This window comes from Thamnophis elegans, chromosome 3 (assembly GCF_009769535.1).
Source record: "Thamnophis elegans isolate rThaEle1 chromosome 3, rThaEle1.pri, whole genome shotgun sequence".
Lineage (NCBI taxonomy): Eukaryota > Metazoa > Chordata > Lepidosauria > Squamata > Colubridae > Thamnophis > Thamnophis elegans.
This window is the reverse complement of record NC_045543.1, coordinates 80,132,164-80,156,818: the sequence shown is the minus strand read 5'-3', so window position 1 is coordinate 80,156,818 and position 24,655 is coordinate 80,132,164. Positions and strand designations below refer to the sequence as shown.

Sequence of the window (24,655 nt, the reverse complement as noted above, 5' to 3'; positions counted from 1 at the left end):
CATACCACTCATTCATAAATTATTTTTCCAAGAAGCTCAGAAAAGTGCATGCATTCTTCCCTATCAAGGCAAGAATGCTGGTGGGTAAAATACACTGAAAAGGAATTTCTTGTCTAAAATTCCTATGGACCCTATTCTGAAATTCAGATTGTGGCATCATAAACAAAACAATAACAACAACAATGAGTAATTTCCCAGCTTATTGTGACCAGGCATTGCATTGATGCAATGCAACTTATACCTAATACTTTTAAGTCTGCTATTGTGTCAGTGGAACTCAATGAATATAATCTCCCAAACACCAACTTGCTTGTTAGAAAAAAAACTTTGAGAAGCATTCTGTGTAAAATGATGTTTTTCTGGAAAGTTGCAGCCACCCAGTGGCCAGGAAACCTAATTTCAAAGCAAATGTTCATATCCAGAGATAGTCAAATAATAACCGAAATGCACAAAGGCATTTCTGTTTTCATATGAAACTAACAACTCACTCCCACATTGGATTAATGTCAATAGTTCATTAATTAAATATTTTAAATATACAGAATCTAATTATTGAACTATTGACATTAATCCAGTGTTTCATGTCTGATGCAATTCAACATTGTACATTTTTAAAATTAAAGATATTTTTTTAATTGTATGACAATCTGTAGATAATCTTCCCTCCAAAAACTCATTATGTCCTTTAAGTTTCATTGCTTAAAATAGTTTGCCAAAAGTTGTATATTTCTTTGTATGAGTTTGAACAGTTTCCATCGTTTGTAGAAACTTTTAAATGATTAAGAAAGCAAACATGAAGTTTTGTTGAGATAATTAAAAACCCAACTCACATGGATGCATATGAGTAGATGAATGCCATTGTAATGAGTAGCTAAAGAGCCATTATAATGAATTCAGAGTGCATGAAATATTTAGAGATATTAGAGTTCTAACATTTAGAAATAATAGTTTCAGAATATTAGCCTCAATTTTTATTTTGAGTGAATATTACTTGATAGGGGTTGTTATCCCACAACATAAATTATGGGGAACTGTTTAGGTATTTTGACACAAAAGAAAATATGGCCTTTATAATGAAGAGGCTCACGGAACTAAGCCTCTTTAAAGAGTTACTGCATGTTTATATACATGAGGGAGGCAGTGGCTCAGTAGCTAAACACTGAGCTTGTCGATCAAAAAGCTTGGCAGTTTGGTGGTTCGAATCCCTAGTGCCGCTTAATGGAGTGAGCTACCATTACTTGTCTCAGCTTCTGCCAACTTAGCAGTTCAAAAGCACGTAAAAATGTAAGTAGAAAAATCGGGACCACCTTTGGTGGGAAGATAACAGTGTTCTGTGTGCCTTCGGCATTTAGTCATGCCAGCCACATGACCATGGAGATGTCTTCGGACAGCGCTGGCTCTTCAGGTTTGAAACAGAGATGAGCACTGCCCCCTAGAGTCGGGAACAACTAGTACATATGTTCAAGGGGAACCCTTACTTACATGTTTATTAACACACAATCTTTATCACTGCATGTAAATACCAGTGCCAAGGAAACCAAGAAAGGCTTGCTTGTAAGCAGCTTTACCTCCTCCTTATCTGTCTGATCCTTTGCTGCTCATACCACTCATTTGTGACTACTGGTGAGTTTTCCCAGCGCTCCTTATCTGTTTCCAGAACAGATAAGTCCATGTTCTGGAAAGATGTGTCCATGTTGTCATCCTATTCTTCCAGTTTGTGCATAGCTTTTTGGGTTGCCAATCTGCCTAGAAAAATGAATGTATCATGGCATTTTTTGTAGTTTGAACCAAATGATTATAAATAAATGAAGGATGTCTTCTGGGATTAGACATAGAGCTCTTGTATACACACACACACACATACACACTCAACAAATAGCTATTGGGAAGGTAGCATTATGCTGCAATAGATGCTATTAACATCCATTAGCAACCTTGATGGATTGTTTGAGTTTGATGCATCATTTTCTGTTAAAAGGTTTTTGTTTCAAGGTTTTAGGAAATTGTTACTTAGTTTTCAGAATATGTTAATAATAGAGTACTACTCATTCTGTATTCTGAGATTAAAACTCATGTATTTCACATAGGTCAACTGGTGACTTCTTATTTGTATATTATATACTTGAATGTCTGGTTTTGGTATCTTCTATTCTGATTACACTTGGCTGTCTCTTTACATCTTCCATCTTCACTACATTTAACAAGCAAATGTAGTCCTTGTCTATATTTACAAATTGCATAGTCTGTTTTCCTAAAATGAAAGTAGGAAAAAATGTGTAAAATTGAGAAAAGCAACTTAATTATACAGTATTAAAAGGAACTATGTTTTATATAAAGCAAGGCTGGGCTTCAGTTAAGTCACTTCATTTGATGTTGCTGCTTCTGCCTCACTTCCTTCCTTCTCAGTGGCTCTCGGTTCTTTAAAGAAGAAATGGAAGGGAGAGACCTAGAACAATCTGACTACAATATTTAATTCAAGAAGAAAAACAAGATTGCTCTGAGTACAGATAGTTTAACACCGCCACCTGGTGGCTGTAATTGTTGGGAAATACAGATGTTTCTTCACTTGTACCTATACAGGCAAGTCCTACTTTGAGCCCAACATTTATGTTTCTATGTGAAACATTTGTTAAGTGAGTTTTGCCTTATTTTACAACCTTTCTTGTCACTGTTGTTAAGTGAATTGTTTCAATTGTTAAGTTAGTCAGTAGCACGGTGTTTAAACGAATCTGGCTTCTGACCTTGTCAGAAGGTTGCAAAAGCTCCACACGTGATCCCATGACACTGCAACCGTCATAAATATGAACTAGTTCCCAAGAAGCTGGATTTTGATCATGTGTCCTTGGGAATGCTACAAATGGTCATGAGAAAAACAATCATAGCTCACTTTTTTCAGTGCCGTTGTAATTTTGAACGGTCACTAAATGAACTGTTGTAAGTCGAGGACCACCTGTACTGTACACCTGCGTTATTTCCTTACAGGATTGGCAGTGTTAAGCAAAGTACACTAACAAGATGAGAAACACAGAAAATGAATAAATAAAATGTTAATTGTCAATATTAGGCAATTAAGGCAATAAAATATTAAAGGTAAAGGTTCCCCTTGCACATATGTGCTAGTCATTCCTGACTCTAGGGGGTGGTGCTCATCTCCATTTAAAAGCCAAAGAGCCAGCGCTGTCCGAAGATGTCTCCGTGGTCATGTGGCTGGCATAACTAAACACCGAAGGTACACGGAACACTGTTACCTTCCCACCAAAGGTGGTTCCTATTTTTCTACTTGCATTTTTACTTGCTTTTGAACTGCTAGGCTGGCAGAAGCTGGAACAAGTAACAGGAGTTCACTCCATTATGCCGCTCTAGGGATTTGAACTTCCAACCTTTCTGATTGACAAGCTCAGAGTTTTAGCCACCGAGCCACCATGCCATTAAAGGCAATATTAATTGTCTTTAATTATTGAAACCATTATTTCAATCCTAGTTTCTAGTCAATGTATTTTAAACTGAGGAAAAAAAGGATACTAAGTGTGGTTGTTGGATATTTGATTAGACACCAAAGGCTTTCTTCCATATTACTTATTTTGTTTACCCTAATACTTAGAATGTCTAACTGAAAATTGTTACAGAAGAAAAATCCTATAATAAGATTAGAGTGCGTTGGCAGGGTAAAAACAAGAATGGAAATACTTTCGCATTTCTCTGACATTTTCCAGGGTTTTATGGAAAATCTATGCTACTGCACAATAGAAGAGAGTTCATTTATAACAAATCTGAAATGTTATGGAGGCATACCCTCATCTCATTCTGCCTTACTGAAAGATTTATTATTTTTTCATACTATTTTTAGAGATTTTTCAAAGTTCAAATTCCCAATTTTGCACTCAAATACTAGTGTTCTGTTCCCAACAGAGTGGAAAATTGAACAGTATTGTATCTTGGAGGATCTTTTAACACTCATCTATGAAAATAATTTTTATTATGTCACTGGCCAAAATTCTATAGGTAGACCAATAACTGAAGCAATTTAATTGTTTCTATTTCAAATAAAATAAACCAGTATAAGTTATTAAGGCAATCACAGCATGTTTAGTTTTACAAATGTAACAAATGTAAATGTAACAAAATTTAGTCCCATTCAAGGAAACAAAATTGTATGAAATAAATGTTTGGCTATTTAGCCAGATAGGGAATTATAAAGTGAGTGTTTGCAATTTGATATAGCGGATTCTAAGAAGACATGACAGCTATGAATCCAACTGAGTTTTTGCCCACTCTGTCCAATGGAACAATGTTAGTTTGAATCTGGGAGGATACTGTAATGTGTTAGTGTCTTCAAAGTTTGGGGATGGTTATTTGTTTTAACCATATTTATCTTTCCAGGCTAAAGGAGGCCATAACTACTCATAGTTATTCCTAGATAGGTCCCTTTATGACCTGTGGACTTTAACTCCCAGAAATCCTGAGCCAGGTTGGCTGAGGAATTCTGGGAGTTGAAGTTCACAGGTGATGACTGAGTCATAGTTACTCGTACCTGTGCTAAGTCAAAAACAACACAAAACAACACAGAGTTTAGCATCACAGCAACACTCTAGATCATGGCTGTCAAACTCCCAGCTGCAGGCTGGAGGTGTCACACTCTGGCCACGCCCAGTTTAGCGAAGGGGGAAAAAGTCCAGCCGCTGCCATGACTACGTGAGTTTGACACCCGTGCTCTAGATTTATGTTATAGTATTAATATATACAACTGCACTGGCTTCCATGCTGAAGTACCTAATTATTCCTTCTGCTAGAAAAGGGTTGGGCTGAAAAGCAATTATGAAGTAAAATCAATGGGAGCTCAGCATCCTTAACTTGGTAAGTTGGTAAATAAATCCTTCTTGTCAGTGCAAGATATAGCATGATATTAAACACAATAAGCTTAATCCAGTTTAGTTCTGGTGAATATATTAATATTTTGTGTTCTGGATCTTGATTGCTATTTCATTGGTAAAGGGTCTAGGATTGGGAAGCAACATGTAAATTGTTGAGTTCATAAATTATAATCTCCTTTGTAATAAATCACTTTGATTATTAACTGTCCTCAAGAAATGCATTCTTTTCCCATCTCTAAGTTTCATAAGTTTTATTTCTAATTAACATTAAGCATTCCATAGCTTTTGCAAATGCTTAGTGCCCCTAAAATATTCAGTTCTCCTCAAGCTTTTAGATCTTTTTAACCAAAACACATTTCTTTTAGACTTTTACAAATCTCAAAATTCAGCCCTCCTTCTTTAGCTTCATATTTCCAGTTGGTTCTCACTGCATGTGATAGGTTTCTATACTTGGAGTCTACTTTTAAAATTAAAAATATTGACTGATTAAGCAGTTAGAGATCTCTGTCCTACTTGCTGTATTCCAGGGAAAATATGTGTTTACAGCTGGTGAATGTCCAACAGCAGCTATTGGAACATTTTGCATAGGATGGACATCTGGATATATTTTTTTCATCGTTGATAGGATAATGAGTCTTACCATTTCCTCTGAAGGAACTGACTGTTTAATAAATGAGTTGCTAAAGGCATCTTCTAATTCATATAACCATGAGTGTTTACTAGGGTCTTTAGCAAAACAGCAGTGGAATTACAAAGAATGATTAGAATACTTGTTTTATATTTCACCAATGTATTTTCAAATTTTTGGTATAAAATAATTTTTTTGATTTTATTTGATTGATGTGTGTGTATGTGTAAAAACATGCAAATGAGTAAAATAAATAATGAGATTCAGTTAATGACAAAATATTTCTGTGAAAATTGTATTGTTTTCTGAGGAAAGTGAAAACAGGACTGTTTTTTTCACTTTCAAGAGGATTTAATGAAGAACATAAATTTTTACCCTTGTTTTCAAACTCCGTTTCCTTGATATTCTTATTCCACAATATTATTAGTAGCATATTATTATAAGGCAGGCATTCATGGCAATATTTTGGTTTTATGCTTATTCTGCATTATGCCTATGGTAATGATATCTTGACACTGTCTGAATGAGAGTAATGGTTTGAAATGCTCAAAAAAAAAAAAGGAATTTGCACTTGGTTTCTGTGAAATGAAAGGAGAATTGTTAATTTGGCTGGGAATAAACCTTCACAAAGGAAAACCTGAACTTGCAGAAAGAAGTCTTGAAAAATGGCTTGCCCAGGGAACCTAGAGGCCTGGGGCTTAAGAGGAGAGAACAAAATAAAAGAGAATTAAAAAAAAAAGACACTGAAAGAAGACTATTTCAGAAACAAGGTTGGAAGGGACAAATAAGGGAGATGAACAGGAAGACTTACAATGGTTTTTAATGCTTTAGGTACCTTTGGTTTTCATGTTTTGGATTTCAATTATGCATGATTTGTGGAAAAAAAGTGGATAGAAAACTTTATGTCTAGCCTGTCTAGGGCTAACAAAAACCTGTATAAGCGCTGTCTTTTCTGCAGATGCCATGATGGTTAACAACTTTATTCTTCTTGTGATGTCCATTTATATGAAAAACATCATAAATGTTTTTAAATCCTGACATACTAAAATAAATTTTTCAGTGATAATATCTGGAAAATAGTTGGTTAGGATGTAGAATATACTGTATTTTGTGAAAATATCTGAATATTTTTTATGATAATCTAACTTTTTTTTTAAGTTTGTGAGCTTTTCCAGCCAAAAAAGTATTCTATATGCAATGCTTAATAAACAACTTGTTCTCTGAGTAAATATGTGATGGCATATAAGTAACTTGACTCTGCTAGTAATTGCAAAGATAACATCAGTAAAAGACATCAAAAGTTATTTTGGTGCGACAGGAGTTTTAAAACTATATTAATTGATACCCACAATACCAATTAATAATGTTTTTAGTATTATTATTTTTTAAATTAATCTATTTTTGAACAAATAAACTTGCATTTAAGAATAGCTATTCAGGGCTGTAAAAAAAATCAGGGATAAAATATTCTAGGTATTAGATATGAATTAAAATATCTAAGCAATATAAAATGAAGGATTCGCTAAATAGGAAAAGTAAAATACCCCAATAAAATTTTCATCTATTTATGACTAATAGATTTTAGTTTAAAGCAACAACAACAACAACAAAAACAATCTCTATAATTTTGAGCTAATGCCTCATCTTTTTCAGATCAGTAGTGGTTAAACCAATAGTTAATGATGTTCATCATGTAATTTGAGTGTCGAGTTTGTTTATGCTAGACCAACTTTATCTATACTCCAAACAAATTATCTCTTATAATCACCAGCCTGAAGATAAATCTGTAAATGTTTTTCTGATGATAGTGCTGTGGTTGGCAGGTGTTAAAAGTGCCTCCCAGGGACAAAGATTGAAGATGGGCTTGTTCCCATGAATCCTTTAGGCGATGGTGTTTAGCTTTCTATTCTGTCATCTGCGAAGAAACCTTGCATGGTGCCCTGCTAATGAAATCTAATGGGCAGAGGTCACATATCTTTATGAAAAAGAACTAAAGCTACTGAGTGATGAATGGACTCTGTGGGTTGTAGCACATTTATATATTGTTGCAGATTGCTATTTTTGCAGAAGAACTCTTTCTAAGCATGTGGATATTTGATTATTAGGCTATCATATGCATATCCACTTAAAAAGTTTCCCCTCTAACAGCTGCATTTATGTACGTATATGGGGAAAAAAGCAAGGTGCCAAATGGAGAATAGGGATACAAGCTCCACACATCTTGAATGTGTGTGATGATAACCAATACACATATGAAATGGGTAGGATTTGCATTGTGACGTTCTCTCTGCCATCCTGTTGGTTTTGACCCTCCCCTGCAGATTCTGTTGCCTATGGATTTAGTTGGAATGTATATCCAATCTGAGCAAATAGGACTATCTCCCGAGAAAGCAGTCAGCTTCATCGGCTAGAGTGCACCAAGTAGAGGCACCTGCTTTCTACTAGCTTTCCCGCAGATGATCCAAAGGAAAAAAAAGACAAAGTTCTCATTCAAAATAATGAGAGAGATATGCTTAAATATGTCAAAGACTAGCAGAATAGCCTATCTTTGTCCCCTTGACATTGTATCTCCCTTTAGGAAATTCAAATCTGATCATATATGGGGATTCTCAGTCATCCAGGTCATGGTTGTCCCAAAGGTGCTTATTTCAAAAGGCAACTGGACTTTCGCTTCTCATCCAAGAAGCTTCTTCAGCTCAGACTGGATCCTTCCAGTTAATCTTTCCATTCCCCACCATCCAGTCAGAGCTGAAGAAGCTTCTTGGATGAGAAGCAAAATGTCTTCAAAGAAAAACCAGGAAAGTCCAGTTGCCTCTTGAAAAAGCACCTTTGGGTTCAAATCTGACAGAAAGAGCTAGTTGCAGAGATTTGTGGAGAGCAGGAGGGGGAACCTGATAATGGATTTCACTCTTTGAAATTGGAATTCTCCATCCAAACCTGGAGTAGAAACCTATCTTGGATACTGTCTCAGAAGTTATATGAATATAACAATATATATTCAAGATACACAGAGAACTATCTTTATTCTTTTGCTGAAACAATTTGCCCATCAGCACAACTGTGTAAATGCAAATTTGCTGAATGACAAGATGTGCTGGAATTTAATTGCATCCATGCTAAAATGTATTAATATATTTGATTATATGCATGAGAAGGGCATTAGTAGCGTCTTTAAATTGTTTTCCAAATATGCTAACTTTTATCATTTTGCAATACTCAGTTGTTTGCTGAGCCACGATTCAAGACTTTTAAAAAATCTTTAATCTGTGAGAAGGAACTTAATGCATCAGATACTGCTGAACATTACTGAGTCTTTTTTTTAAAAGTTGTTATCAGTTCATTTGCTGTAGTAGTACTGCTGTGCTAAGAGACAGTTCAATAAATCAACTCAAGCTTGATGGATTCGATAGTCTATTGCAATGAGTGCACGGAACACGCAAAGAATCTCTTAGCTTTCCCTCTTTGAGAAAAGGGTATGCAAAGAGCCTGGATGGATGAATGGTTGATTAATTTTCCTAGACATTTTCTTGACAGCAAGAAATGTGTTTCTTTATTACCATGTTTGCATGACAGTGTTACTGCATGGGTGATGGTACAAATTACTGAATATAAATTTACACTTGGGACGGTCTTACTAATAGACAGCTCCTGGACAGTAACTATGCTGGTCATTTTTCTGCACAGTTTAGTACTTTATCACTTGCAGCCTGACCAGGGTACTTTGGTCAAATAGCACATTTCTCTTGGTGTCTTATGTGTAAAAACAGATTGTGGAAAGGCATACTATGGATATGTTTGAGCAGCTTTTCAAGAAAATGGCTTTAAGTGTAAAACAACAAAGTTTTGTACAAGTTCCATACTTAAAGTGCTTTTGTACTTTAGATTCCAAAATAAACAAGACAGTAGATAATAAAATGTCATTAGGGAAAACTGTACTTTTGCTTGTTCATAAATTATCTACGATTTAGATGAGCATTGAATTGATTTCTGGCCTCACATTACTTAAAATAGTTAAAAAGGAGCAGTGAAGAATTTTCCAGTCAGAAGACAGTAAAGTTAAAAAGGGAAATGTGACGTAAAATGATGAATATTGTGTCAAAAAACCCTTAATATGCATATGGTTCGAGTTGGTACAATTGACCAGGAAAGAATTCTAAGCCTAGTAGTGACTAGCTTGATGAAAACAAACTTCTGCTGTTAAGAAACAGTCCTATAATGGATAATTTTTTAAAATAGAAGTATTTATGTATTCACTTAATTTATTTGAAAATTTTATATGATTTCTCATGAATGTACTACTGAAATTCTCATTGTGTATATCTATTTGTCTGTTTGTACCCCAAAGTTGCAACAATTTTTGAATCGAGGTACTTAAACTCTGCTAAAATAAATAATGTGTAAAAAAATCTGGGATCCGTTAATCCTGTGCAATTGAAATTTCTATGATGACCAGTTTTAACTGCAAAACTATGGCCACTGCACCATCTCTACGACCACATGATCACGATCTCCAATGGTCCCTACAGACTCCCCACAAGTCAAGCCAATAGGGAAGCTGATAGAAAGTTGGAAGTTCTTTCTTCCCACTACTTTTTCTGTTTGCTTATCCTTGGTCGTTCTGTATATCTTTTTAGGTAAATAAATATTGATATTATTGAACTTCATTTGCCACTACAATCATGTATTTATTTATTATATATACTCTCCATAGATGATCTTGGGACTTTCTAGCATTGGATAAAATTAGTCATCCTAAAAGATCATTCTGGTCACATCAGGCTGCATTACCTTTCTCTCAAAGCATGAACCAATTGGTCACAGGGTTGACCACAGAGATCACAGAGAGGTCTTCGGACAGCACTGACTCTTCGACTTTCAAACAGAGATGAACACTGCCCCCTAGAGTTGGGAATAACTAGCCCATATGTGCAAAGGGAACTTTTATCTTTACCTTATGGAGAAACTAGACTAGGTAACATCATCAGTGTTGATGAGCACTGATGATGTTACCTAGTTTGAGTAATGAAATATCTGTAAGAAAACAGCTAAGCTCAGAGAGAACCAAGGATCTTTCAGGTTAAAAATACCTTGAAAGAAGAAAATGATTTAAGATTTTTGTATTGTTACCAAGAAAACTGTGTGAATATATCCATGTAATCATCAGGAATCAAACTTAAATTGTGGGTATTTTTGTCTTTACCGTACTGTTAACCAATTACTTTGCCTTAACTGGTTGCAAAAAAAGAAAAAAGAAAAAAGACCCTGGTTTCAACAACTGTAGGAAACTAGATAAAATAGGCATCCAATGAGAATGCAGATAATATACCTTTCTAGAAAGAAAACTATAATAAGAAGACTGGAGTCTGGGAGGATCAGTATCAGCTCCCTTTTGTTTTCACAACAAAGCAAGTCAGTATTATTATTATTACCTGAAAACTTTTATCAAAAAGTCATCCATATCGGGGTTCAGGAGGGGGGTTTGGAGTAATTAGCACACATTTTTCAACAAACAGCACACAGGCTGTTGGCACGGCATGTGTGCGAAAACATTGTTGTTTACTCTATTATATTGCAATTTAAAGATGTCATGAAGTTTGCCCATGAGTTCATAAAACAGAAAAGAGCAAACTGAAGCATTGTCCATGAAGAAGCTGTTCACCTTTCTGCTACTGAGCAGAGTTGAGTTTATTCCAGCTTGAAGATCATTGGGGTTCATGACATAATTGTCAATATGGGGGAAATGCAGAGTAATGAGGAAAGAAATATATTCCTCATTTATACTTTGCGATAGTTGGATATTTTTAGCAAATGAGTTGTCAGCAGAAAGGCTTCATTAGACCCATCAGGATATCTGGCCATGAATAACAAATCCCACACTGTAGTGACAGTTTCTTTGAGCCAAAATGATGGAGCGCCTCTGACAAAAGCCATATTGTGCTCCCCATGCAAGAAGAACAAAAAAGACATCTTATTTTTAATTTGGGCAGGTTAATATTGACACAGTTAGTTTCTCCAGAGAGTCTGATGTATGAACAATGAACATTTACACAGGGCTCACTTGAGTAATCAACTGTCATATGCCATCAATCAGAAAGTATTCTAACTATTGAGAAGGACAAAAACAAAATAAATTTCATTTTAGTCCTGTGCTTAAAATGGTGTTATTTTTAATTATGCAGGTTTACCACAGATTTCTCTCACAAAAAATGACAATATATTTGACTGTATATTTTCTTCCTGCACCTCTATATCTCTGTGTTGTACTTGAATTGCAAGTTAGTAGGATTTTTTTCCTGTCCTTTAAGTATTTTAAACATACGAAGGTTTTTACAGGATAAAATAACAAAAAAATGCAAATTACCATATTGCTTCTGAGCATAATTTAAGGGACTTATTCTTATGAAAATAATGGCAGCCCAAGGTATCGCACACAAAAGAATGGAAATAGCCAGTATTTTTTTTAAAGTAGGATTAGTTCCATATTTTTTGTCTAAAGAGCTTAGGAGTGGCAAAGCAAATTGAAATTATTTATGATTCAAGGAATTTAAGTAGATTTCGCTCTTAAACTATCTAGAAATAAAATGTGACTGTAACTTATTACATATTTGGGTTTCAGTATGTGGGTGAATGATTTAAAATTTAATCTAGAGTTATTGAAACTCAGTTTTAAGACATTATCTAATTGAAATTTGACTTCTAAATTTGAAAGAAGTTAAATTAAAATATGGAATTTATTGGAAATATGAAGCATGAAATGTCAATGGTTATATTTAGCATACTATATCTACTAGTCAAAACAGTATATTGAACAACCGTCAACACTAAGAGCTCTGCATATTAGATTGTTTGAATATATGTATGTTTTTATTTATTGGCTTATCCCTGCCTCAACTCTTGGGGGTATACAGTTAATGTAGCAGTCCTTGACTTACGACTACAATTGAACCCAAAATTTATGTTGCTAAGACATTTGTTAAGTGGGTTTTACCCCATTTTATGACCTTTCTTGTCACAGTTGCTATGAGAATCATTGCAGCTGTTAAGTTAGTAACAATTATTATTAACAAATATTAACAGTAATTTTTATTATATATTAATCCATTACATGTATTATTTATGATGAAATATGTTTGACAGCATTTCTTATTTATTGTAAGCCCAATAAACCCAAAACAGATTTTAATAATGGCTATAGGATTAAAATAAAAACTGAGGATTTCCATAAAGAGAAACAGATTTTTTAAAAAAGAAACTCTTCCATAGTTCAATGTGCTCGAATAAATGACCTGGGAGAATAGTTTGAGAGGGCAGTGCAGAAGAGGGATTGTCAGAATAATGCAACTGAGTTCATGTTTACCTCAGATTATTAATGTTTGAAAGCTCTGGCTCGATCATCATCATATCATACTCCAAATTAATATTTTGCATGGCCCAAGATGCTTTTATTTTTGCTGAAAATTGCATCCTAAGAAAAACTTGAGAGACCTATCATTAATCCAGGTTTTCAAATGACTTAAAATATCACTTTGTATGTATGGACATGACAGTGTCAGTTGTTAATTCAATTACTTTCTTCAATAAATAGTTGATTTGTCATATTACAGGATTATCTGTTTCACAGAAATATCAATGAAGACCTGAAAGCATTTGTAGATAAATATGGTTTTGATGTCCTTGTCATTTCGGCCAGCTACTTATCAGAAGGACAAGAAAAAAAGCAAATAGCAGTTTATTCAGAAAATATGGAGCTAGGAAATCAGGTATGTATTCTGGAAAGAGAACGAAATAATATAAAAACTGGCATTGTCATAGAGGATGCAATATTACATCACATTTTGCCATTATTTTTTAATAATACAGGATGTTAAATTCTTAAAAAATATTGCAAGAATAGAACAGAAGCTTCTACAATGATCTGAGAACAATAAAACATCATTATATGGTTATTTGATAGGAAAATTAGAGAAGAAAAGAAATTCTAAATTTTTAAAACTGAACTCTCTTTTAATAGTTTTATGTCATTATTTTCATTTAACACCTAAATCATGAATGTGCATGGATTTCTCAGTATAGTTTTTAAATTTGCATATTTAAATAGAATATTCATTAATACTATATATTAAAAATAACCCAGTTTCTGTATATTTTGCTTTGATTATTTAAATCAAAGCATATTTGTATTTATTGTTTTGGTTGAAGAAAAGATATGCTTCTTCTCCATGTCCTAGAATGCCCCCTACTCTAGTGTTCTTTACAGTATATTATACTATTTACTGTGCCTTATTTGCTAATTTTGTTATATTTAAATTTAAAATATATTTTCTTACAGTTATATTTAATCTTAAAGTCTATCTTGTGATAAAGTTATAGAAATAATTTTCTAAATTCAGGTGGAAAAGGTTATTTTTGTTTGTATGTATGAATGTTATATAAGTATTATGTAAGAATATAATAGAACAACAGAGTTGGAAGAGACTCTTTGGAGGTCTTCCAGTCCAATCTCCTGCTCAGAAAACTCTATACCAATGATGGCTAACCTTTTCCGGACTGACTGTCCAAAGTGCACGTGTGCATGCACCCACAAAATACAATGCATGTGTGACTCCCCCACATGCGCCCCAGCCCCACATGCACCCCGCCTCCCCGCTATGCACGATCAAGACCCAAAGACCAGCTGGGTGGTGGGAGATGCATGCGCATGCGTAGCAGAGCTGACATGGGGTGATGGCTTGCATTTGACTCTGTGTGCTACCTCTGGCACATGTTCCATAGGTTTGCCATCACGGTTCTATACCATTTCAGAAAAATGGTTGTCCAGTTTCTTCTTAAAAACTTCCAGTGTTGAAGCATTCACAATTTCTGGAGGCAAGTTGTTCCACTGATTCATTGTTCTAAATATCAAGAAATTTCTCTTTATTTCTAGGTTGTTTCTCCTCTTGATTAGTTTCCATCTATTGCTTCCTGTCCTGCCTTCAGGTGCTTTGGAGAGTAGCTTGAATCCCTCTTCTTTGTGGCAATCCCTGAGATATTGGAACACTGCTATCATGTCACCTAGTCCTTCTTTTAATTAAACTACACATACCAAATTCCAACAACCGTTCTTCATATGTTTTAGTCTCCAGTCCCCTAATTATCTTTGTTCTTCTTCTTTGCACTCTTTCTTTTACATTGTGGCAACCAAAACCGGATGCAGTATTCCAAGGGTAGTTTTACCAAGGAATTATAAAGTGGTACTCATACTTCACTTGATCTTGATTCTATCCCTCTGTTAATACAGTCTAGAACTTTGTTGGCTTTCTGACAGCTGCTGGCTTATATTCAAGTGATTTGTCCACTAGCACTCCAATATTCCTTTCACAGTTACTACTATTGAGCCTATTGAGCCTATTGAGCCTAATATCCCCTACATTATACCTGTGCATTTGTTTTTTACCTAAATATAAACCTTACTTTTCATTTTGTTAGATAGTACCCTATGTTCAAGTTTGTCATGATTCTTCTGTATCTTAAGCCTATCTTCTGGAGTGTTGGCTCTTCCTGCCAGCTTGATGTCATCTGCAAATATGAATTCCCCATCTATCCCCTCATCCAAAACATTGCTGAAGATGTTGAAGAGCACTGGGCCTAAAACAGAGCCTTGGGATACCCCATTGTGAACTTCCCGCCATGTAGATGCAGTTCCGTTGAGTACTACACTTTGAGTGCAATTGGTCAGCCACTTACGAATCCATCTGGTGTTGATGCTGTCTAACATATTTTTCTATCTTATCAAGTAGTAAGTTGTGATGTACTTTATCAAATGCCTTACTGAAGTCCAAGTAAATTATATCCACATCATTCTTCTGATCCACTAATTTTGTCACTTTGACAAAGAATGCAATGATCTGTTTTTGACAAATCCATGTTGCCTTTTGGTTATGACTTTACCTCTAGGTGTTCTCTGATTTATTGCTTGATTATCTTTTCCAGAATCTTCCCTGGTTTTGTGCCCCCTTTTTTGAAGATGGTAACTACATCAACTCTTTTCTGGTCCTCTGGCAGTTCCCTGATACTCCAAGATCTTTGAAAGATATAGTTCAGTGATTCTGAGATCACATTTGCCAGTTCCTTTAGAATCTTGGGATGTAATCCATCTGGTCCTGGTGATTTGAACTTGTCTAGGATGGACAGATTCTTACTTACCATTCCCTCCCCCCCTTGTTTTAACTTGTGTTCCTAATCTGTACTGTTTTTGATAGGTTGGACTGATTTTTCCTTTTGTGTAAAGACATTTGTCAGGCAGTTCTTTATGCACCCGTACTGGTTTCTTTTGAAAGCTGTTATTTTTCTTCTTCATTGGTATTGTACTAGACTGTGCTTTTATAATCTTACTTTTCAAAGTTTCCCAAGCTTCTTGGGTTGTTTTCTCCTTGACGATTCTCATCCATGGATTCCTTCCCAAGCTCTCTCTAAGTCTATTGAAATTAGTCCTTTTAAAGAGTCTACTTCGATTTTGTTCTTATGTTAATATAATGTTAATATGAATAAACTTGTTAATATGAATTAATGTGACACTGTATCATAGAAAGAATCTATCTGGTGGTGATGAATGGTGGTAATGGTATATCCAAATTGTCCATCAGACAATTTGGATATACTCCTATATGTGAGAGTGGAGGAGTGGAATTGTCCTGCTGACTTTATCTTTGAAATTGTCCATTATTTTATGCTCTATAGCAGGGGTGTCAAGCCTGATCACATCTCAGGCCATGTCATGACGTATCACAATGTTTTTTGCCTTTGCGGAGCCAGGGTGGGTGGGCCTGTGCAGGCCGTATCCAACCCACGGGTTGCCTGCTCTATAGGTAGTTCTCACTCATTGACCACTAAGCAACACAATTGTAAAGTGAAAAGTCATGTTAAGAGTAATCTCATATGACCTTGACTTGCAACTTCCTGCCAGCTTCCCCATAAACTTTGTTTGTTAGAAGTCAGCTCTTAAGGTTTCAAAGGATGATCATGTGACTGTCAGATGCTACAACTGTTGTAGGAACTTACTGGTTGCCAAGCACCCGAATCATAACCATGTGACTATGAGAAAGTTACAATAATTGCACCTTTGAGTACCAGTCATAAATCTCCTTTTTCTGCACAATTTCTGTAACTTTGAATGGCCATTGAATGAGTAGTCGGTAAGTGAGGACTACAGTGCTTATATACTTTTTTTGGCAATTCACTTTGAAATTAAAAAAATATATACAAAAATCTATTCCTCTTCTGAAGAATAAATTAACGTACTTCAAATATTATTATTAACCACTGCTGTGGTCAAATGTTTATTCCCACTAGGGAAAGAATATGATTAGCCTGTCTAAAATTGGCCATGCAATTAGGAATCCTGGGACTCATAATTCCAGCACATCTGACTTGTATATTTATAGGGTATTATTATTATTATTATTATTAGATAAATATTTTAATAGCATAATTAAGTCATGTAGGAATGATGGAAATGTCACTAATGTTTGCATTATGAACTCTTTATCAGAGTACATATTTCATGGTCTATTAATTAGAGGACTAATTAGTAATTAAATAAACCCAATGTTGAAATTAATTTTTTTCTTAAGCATTTCATTGGCTTTTGCTTTAGAATGATATTGAAATGCTCTAGCAGTCTATGCCTCAAGTCCCACATAAGTTTATTAGGCAGCGATTAGCAATAACTGAACTGAGCCCCCATCAAACCATAGATATATATTAGTGCAATGCTTCCTTCCCCAGTATTTGCCCCCATTCTAATATGGTAAGATTCTGGTGAATTCTGCGAAAGGTGGATGGCTATTATTATATCTAGTTCTTCTAAATAAGACTGAGAATACTGCATAACAATATTTTCAGTTCTTCTAAGGAGAGAGGAATATTAGGGACCAAGATCAGTAATATTAGACTCTCTGATACCCATATGCTAAAGTTTTATTTCCCTTAGGTTCCTGATGCTTAAGCAGAATACACTTGCTCAAGAGTATATTAGAACATGAAAAATATTACAAAGTAAAAAGAAGTAGAATTACTAAATCAGTATTAATTTTTACTAAACTTACTTTCATTATGTACAGTTGCTCAAACAAAACACTGGTGTTTTTTTTTCTTTAATAGATTTGCTGCGAATTAGAAGAGTGTCAGAATCCATGCCTGGAACTGGATCCTATGGAATATGGATGTGACCAACTTCTTATTTACCAGCAAGAGAATTACGTAGCAAATGGTGATGAAATTTTTTTGCTAATGAAAGATGTTATCAGCAGAAGACATCCCGAAATGGCACCAAATAGTAGAACATCTTCCACTGAAGCTGTGGCTGGAAGTGCTCCACTTTCTCAAGGTTCTTCTGGTATTATGGAACTATATGGTTCAGACATTGAACCACAACCAAATGTTGTGAACTTTATAGAAAACCCTCAAGATCATAATGGATCAGTGCAAGCCCATGCGGATGTTAACATAGATCTTGTGAGTCCTGACAGTGGTCTTGCTACTATTAGAAGCAGCAGATCATCTAAGGAGAGCTCCGTTTTTCTTAGTGATGATAGTCCAGTAGCAGAAGGGGGTGCATCTCATCACAGTTTTCTTTCTGGATTTGACTCTTATAGTCCCATTCCTGAAGGAGCAGTTGCTGAAGAAGAAAAGCCTCCATCTAGAAATAACAGTGACAATTATGATCTTTTCAATTTTGACTTAGCACCTATGCCATCAGTTGAGACATTGTCTTCACATTTGGCGGGCTGTTCTGTGGATGATTTCTCCCATGACAGTGGTTCATCAGAAGAACAGTTGTCAGCTAGTTCAAAAGCAGATGACAAGACAAATCTATCGGAATGTGATATTGCAAGTTATTCAATAGACTTTCGAAGAAGAAATGAGGAGGATGATATAGTAACATTGAATGAATCTGGCCACCAAGAAGAAAATCATAGAAGTTTCTCTGATAATAAATCAAATTTGGTTGACTTGGAAAATGAATTTTCCTCTTGTACAGAAATCTTGAAAAATGGTGAAAGAAGAACTCCACCAACCCCAATGAATAGCCTTGTAGAAACATCACCTTTAGATAGTGGGCCACCTTTATTTTATCCACAAGATATAATTGAAAGAATTAATGAAATTGATCACGTTAAAAATCCTCATTCTCACATTAGATATGGGAGCTGGTGGGATGGTTTTGAATTAGATTCCAAAAATGTTGATACATGGAATTCAACTGAGCCAGAATCTGTATTTCAGAGTCCTGATTCATGGAAAGATTATAAAGTAAATATGTTACTGAGACAGCAAACTGATAGAAGAGCATCAGATTCAGCATGTATACAAAAGCAACCAAAACATATGGAATTTTCTAGAACAGATACTTGGAAAAAACCATTTAGCCCTGCCCAAAATACTTTGGAGTATCAACAGAAAGATGATAAACAGCAAATAGAAGAATTTGCTAATGTGTGGAACTCCAGTCAACCAGCTTGTGGAGAGTGGAATAATAGTGGACATATAAAGACAAACTTGCCTAATGTTTGGGCAGAGTTTGATCATGATATCTCAAAATCCACAGAACATCCATGGAATGTTCCTCAAGTGGAATTTGATCACTTTTCGCAAAATTTTGATAAATATTCTACGTCTAAATCTTTGCTGGAATTCTCTGTAGATAATTTAAGTGAAAATCCAAAAAATCAAATTGATTTAAATTTTCAAAACAACAGGCAAGATAGCTCATTAGAAAATCACACAGCATATAAAAATGCAAAATCTAGTTTTGGCATAATGCAGAAAGATGTTAAAGAAAATCATAGTAACACTAAGTCTGACAATACCTCTGTATGGGATCCCTGTGATTCAAACATCAGGAAAGATATGCTTGGAAACCTTGGCTCTTGGGAAGATCCCTTCCTGTCATACAAAGATCCAGAATTTTTTACATCAAATACAGGTGAAGATCTGATTGTTTCTCCACCAGATACAAACTATTCAACATCTGATTCATATGTGTCACCCACAGGTGTTGCAGATGAAAAAGAAAGTGAAGACAAATATTCTGAGGGAAAGCCAATCTTTGATCAAATAAGAAACTCAAATTCAGATGAAACTGGAACAGAAATATATGATTTATCAGATAATAAATCATTGTCACAAACATTTCCTGTATGTTCATCTGATTACAGCGAAGCTTGGAAACCAACCCTTAATAATGAAAAAAAAGTAGAAGTTGAACCTTCGGACCTTATTATAAAAAATGCTGTTGTATATGATTCAGAACAAAAAGTTGCAGAACTTTTTTCAGGTGACTATGATGTTGATGACAGTAGTCCTTCTGAAAATAGTGGAATGATGTTGATCCCTGCACAAAAAGATAATAATTCGCCTCTAAGTAGTATCGTGTGCACAACAGAAGAAAATGATGAAAGGAATAATGAAATCATTTTTGAAGACATAGGATCTCCTTGTTTTGAATCAAATGGTACAGAAAATGACATTTTAGTTAATTATCAACTTAGACAAAACAATCAATCAGATCAAGAAAGTAAACTTCTGAATAAGCAATTTGACCAAAAGGTTGAGCATCTTCAGCACGATCAAAAAGTTGCATTGGAGGATAACAGCTTAACTTATTCTTCAACACTAGAAGTCATTGAAAATAAAACTATTGTAGGGTCATTCCCTCTTAATGATATTAGAAATGAAACAATGCAAAATGACATGCCATTGTCACTTTTACTACCTCTTTCATATGTTAATAGTTCAGAAGAAAGCAGAACAATTTCTGATTATCCCAGTTCGCCAGAAAAAACAATAACTAGTGGAAGTCTGGAAGAAGTAGCAGCAGAACCACCAGAAGTAAATATACCATTTTCCAATTGGACTCATCTTATCACAGAGAAAAAGAATGACATAACCCAAGACAGTAATGCAAAACATGTCATTACGTCTCCCAAGGAAGATAATGATAATTTGGATCATTTTAACATGATTGAATATCCAAACTACCATTCAGGAGGAGTGTCTACACTAGTTTCTAAACCTTTTGATAAAGATCTATTTGAACAAAATATTCCTGACATGGAAAGTCCCTCTTCAATTTCTCCCAGAGAAGAATGCAATCAAAGGAACCATTTTCCAATGATGGTTGAAAATGAAAACATGATTAATAGGTCAGAAATGAATGCTTCAGAGTCAGAACAATCAAATCTTTTTTTTGCTGAAGAACAACCATCAACAGGGGAAGAGTCAACCTCTAACTTGAACACTGATAAATTTGAATTGGAGAGTTGTGGAGACATTTCAGAAACGTTGGACATTGAAGACACAACTTCAAATGATGAAAGTCAAGGAATTTCACAGAATCTGTACACAGAAGATATTGAACCCCTGGATACAACAGATAAGCCACAACCAAGTACTTTATTACCGTATAAAACTGATTCTTCTGAATTAAGTGAAACTCCTGAAAGTGTGGAGAGTGAAAATGAGTTCACTCATGAAAAATGTATTGATATTATACTGCATCATGAATTGTCCCAAATCCTTGATGCTTGGAATACATCAGTGAGTGAAGAAATGCAGTTTGCTGGATTAAGCCCCATGAAGAATGAAATGTCAGAAGGATCAAGTAACTCCCCTGCAAATACATCCCTCAAAATTACTGGTGAGGAAGATAATAGCAGTGGTGGGTCCATTAATAATGATATATACTCAGGTCCAACCAGCCCAGATATAAGTGATTCTTTAACTAATATACATACCAGGCAGAATTTTCAAGGAAGCAATACTCAGAATGAAGGTATATGGGACGTTACAAATGATATCAAAATAGATGAATCTGGAAAGGAATTCCTTGAAAATAAAAGCCAAGAAGATTCCGAAACAAACACTGATCACAAAGTACCTAAAAATTTAGTTCTTTGGAATGCTCATGTGGATGATGATGATACATCTTCGTTATCAAGTCCTGGGACAGATGAAGTTTCAGAATGTTCAAATATACATCAGGGAGGAATAGTGTCAGATTTAGACTCTGACAAATTGGAGGATGCTACGAGAGAGAATGAATCTTTGCATTTCCATGAAACCAATCTTATAGTTGGTTCAAAAAATTCAAATGGTCAACCTAAGTTGAAGGAAAATGTTCACCCGGATGCATTAAATGAAATCTCTGAAGATGTTAATATTATAACAGAAAACCATGCCCATGAAACATCTGAATATTTTATAGAAAGGGAAATAGATCAGGAAGATGTACCTAATCACATTGAACAAACATCTGCTTTAAACAATGAAGAAATTTATAGTCCAAATAATTTAGATGCCTGGGACATTCTGTTGCAAGATAGTGGAAAAAGTGCATTAGATAAAAATAAAAAATCCATAGAAGAATGTTTTGGATTTCCAGATGATACATTTGAATGGTGGAATTTGGAAAAACAAAATGAGAGTTCACTTGGATTTAATTCAAGGAATGATTTACAAAGAAACTATGCAGGAGTTATCCCTGATAATACATGGGCAGTAAATCCAAAAATAAATGAAAATGTTGAAGAACCAAATCTTACAGCTACTTCCACATATGAAGAAGAATCTACACAATGTAACAATATACCTGAATATAAAAATGAGGAACCTGTACTGACTCATTGGTATGAAGGATCAGATCAAGCTTGTGCAAACATTGGAGAATATGATGGACTACCATGGTCACATATTGATGAAACAGAGAGAAGACAAGATACATCCCTTAACACTGTTAAACAAACTGCTCCAGAAGACTGGCAGATAAGCCTGTTAAATGCTGTTGCTCAGGAAGATCTAAAACTTGATCCAAATCTGATAACTAGAAATAAATTTGTCCCCAGAATAATAAATCAGTACAGTGAAATGCAGCCAGAGACTGTTAACACATCTCCATCTGATCCTTCACAATCTTTAACAAAATCTTTGAGCTCAACACCTACTGAAGAAAGAATTGCCCAAGGAAATCCATTTGTTCCTGACATATTACAGAACAGCACTCCAGGAAACTGCCAGATATTTAGTATTGATCCAGATTTGTGGACTGATGTAGACCAGCCCTTCATTTTGAAAACTAGCAAAGAAAATCCAGATATATTAAATCACTTTGATCAAGACAGCAGTTCGCAGGCCTCAAGCAGTCCTGACGTTTGCCAGTATGAAAGCAAGGAAACATATGCACAAACCTCTGTCCTATCTGAGCATGAGGAGCTTGGTGTGATGTCCCCCATCTTGTTAAAAGACACTGATTTTCATTTTAATCAGCAACTGGCAATGGACAGAATGGAATTATGTCCTGAAGAAAACGACTCATGTCTTTCAAATAAGTATGAGACAATCTACCAAGGAACATCTCCAAATGACAACCTATCTGAAGTTGAAAAAGAAAATATTACTCAGGAATCGGTTTCGGCCACAGATAATTTTATGTATGATAATTTTCCTAGAAATGATCAACTTTCACCCTTTGGCCATGTAACAGGACTAGTTGAACAGCTGGAAACAGTGCATACTGCACTTGATGATACTGGAAAAGAGTATAGTATGTATAACCAATGTATGATGCTGAATGAAACTAACCCTTTAACAGTCATTGACGAATCAGAGAAAACCGAAATTCATCCAACACTTACAAAGAAACAATTATCACAAGACTCCTTAGAAGAAAATGATCAACTTTCACCCTTTGGCCATGTAACAGGACTAGTTGAGCAGCTGGAAACAGTGCATACTGCACTTGATGATACTGGAAAAGAGTATAGTATGAATAAGATACCAATTATGAATAACCAATGTATGATGCTGAATGAAACTAATCTTTTAACAGTTACTGACGAATCAGAGAAAACCGACATTCATCCAACACTTACAAAGAAACAATCACCACAAGACTCCTTAGAAGAAAATGATCAACTTTCACCCTTTGGCCATGTAACAGGACTAGTTGAACAGCTGGAAACAGTGCATACTGCACTTGATGATACTGGAAAAGAGTATAGTATGAATAACCAATGTATGATGCTGAATGAAACTAATCCTTTAACAGCCATTGACGAATCAGAGAAAACCGAAATTCATCCAGCACTTGCAAAGAAACAATCACCACAAGACTCATTAGAAGAAAAGGAAGAAGAGGTCCTATATAATACAGAAATACAATATTCTGCAGATAGTCTACAACATCTTCAAAATACACAAGAAAGTTATAGTGCAGAGTTTATAGAATTACCCCATAAAGAATTAACACTAGAAGTTGTTTCTCCTTTTGGTTTGGAGACTCTTCAAAAAGATGGCATGAACATTTCAGGATCTAACACTAGTATCATAAAAGATGATGTTGCCGAATATTCTCAACAGGGTTGGGGATCCCTGTTATTAGAATCTGATGGGACTCCTGGATCTTCGTGTACTTTGAAAGCATTTGAATTTGAAACAGATTCAAGTAATATTGAATCTCCGGTTGCAGGCAGTGAAATTGACATTTTGGAATCTAAAGCTACCGATTTAAAAAATAAGGTTGCAGAAGATCAAGAAAATCAAGGCTGGGAGTCGTTTTTATTAGAATCTGATGAGAAATCGCAACCCTCATGTGTTTTTAAGAAACCTGTGCACAAAATATATTCAGCTACTATTGATTCACCAACTAGTGAAGATGAAAATAATCTTTTAGAAAAAAAATCTGATGATATAAATAGCAAAGCTGGAGAAAGTTCTGAAAACTGGGATTCTTTATTGCTGGACTCTGAAGTAATTCCTGAGTCAACAGAAGATTTGAACAAATGTGAATACAAAGCAAAATCAACTCATATTGATTCACCAGCAGATGGAGGCATAAGCATAGACAACGGTGAGTAAAATTAGCACATTTATTAATATAAAAAAACAATTTCTAGGGAAATACAATCTTTTTGCATATATTATAATCATGCAATGATTTACAAATAAATTACAAAAACTTCCAAATAAAATGTAAAACTGGAGATACTTTTTTAAAAAGTAATTTATTTTTAAAAGAATTTTTAAAGAATATTTTATTTCTTAAAAAATGTATATTCACAATCAATACCTATACTGTAAAAATATTCTTTTCCAGCTGTGAATTGTCTAGCATGTCTTATTT

At 34.9% G+C, this 24,655-nt stretch overlaps 1 protein-coding gene across 6 annotated transcripts in view; it reads left to right on the top strand.

The window, feature by feature from the left end:
• The window catches only part of PRUNE2 (prune homolog 2 with BCH domain), a 104,741-nt gene that overhangs the window by 47,222 nt on the left and 32,864 nt on the right, over positions 1-24,655 (top strand). For all 6 annotated transcript variants that reach the window (XM_032214599.1, XM_032214601.1, XM_032214600.1 and 3 more), the window contains exons 7-8: positions 13,104-13,259; positions 17,638-24,382. In XM_032214599.1, coding sequence (XP_032070490.1) covers positions 13,104-13,259; positions 17,638-24,382 — 6,901 coding nt within the window. The remainder of the gene's footprint in view (positions 1-13,103; positions 13,260-17,637; positions 24,383-24,655) is intronic.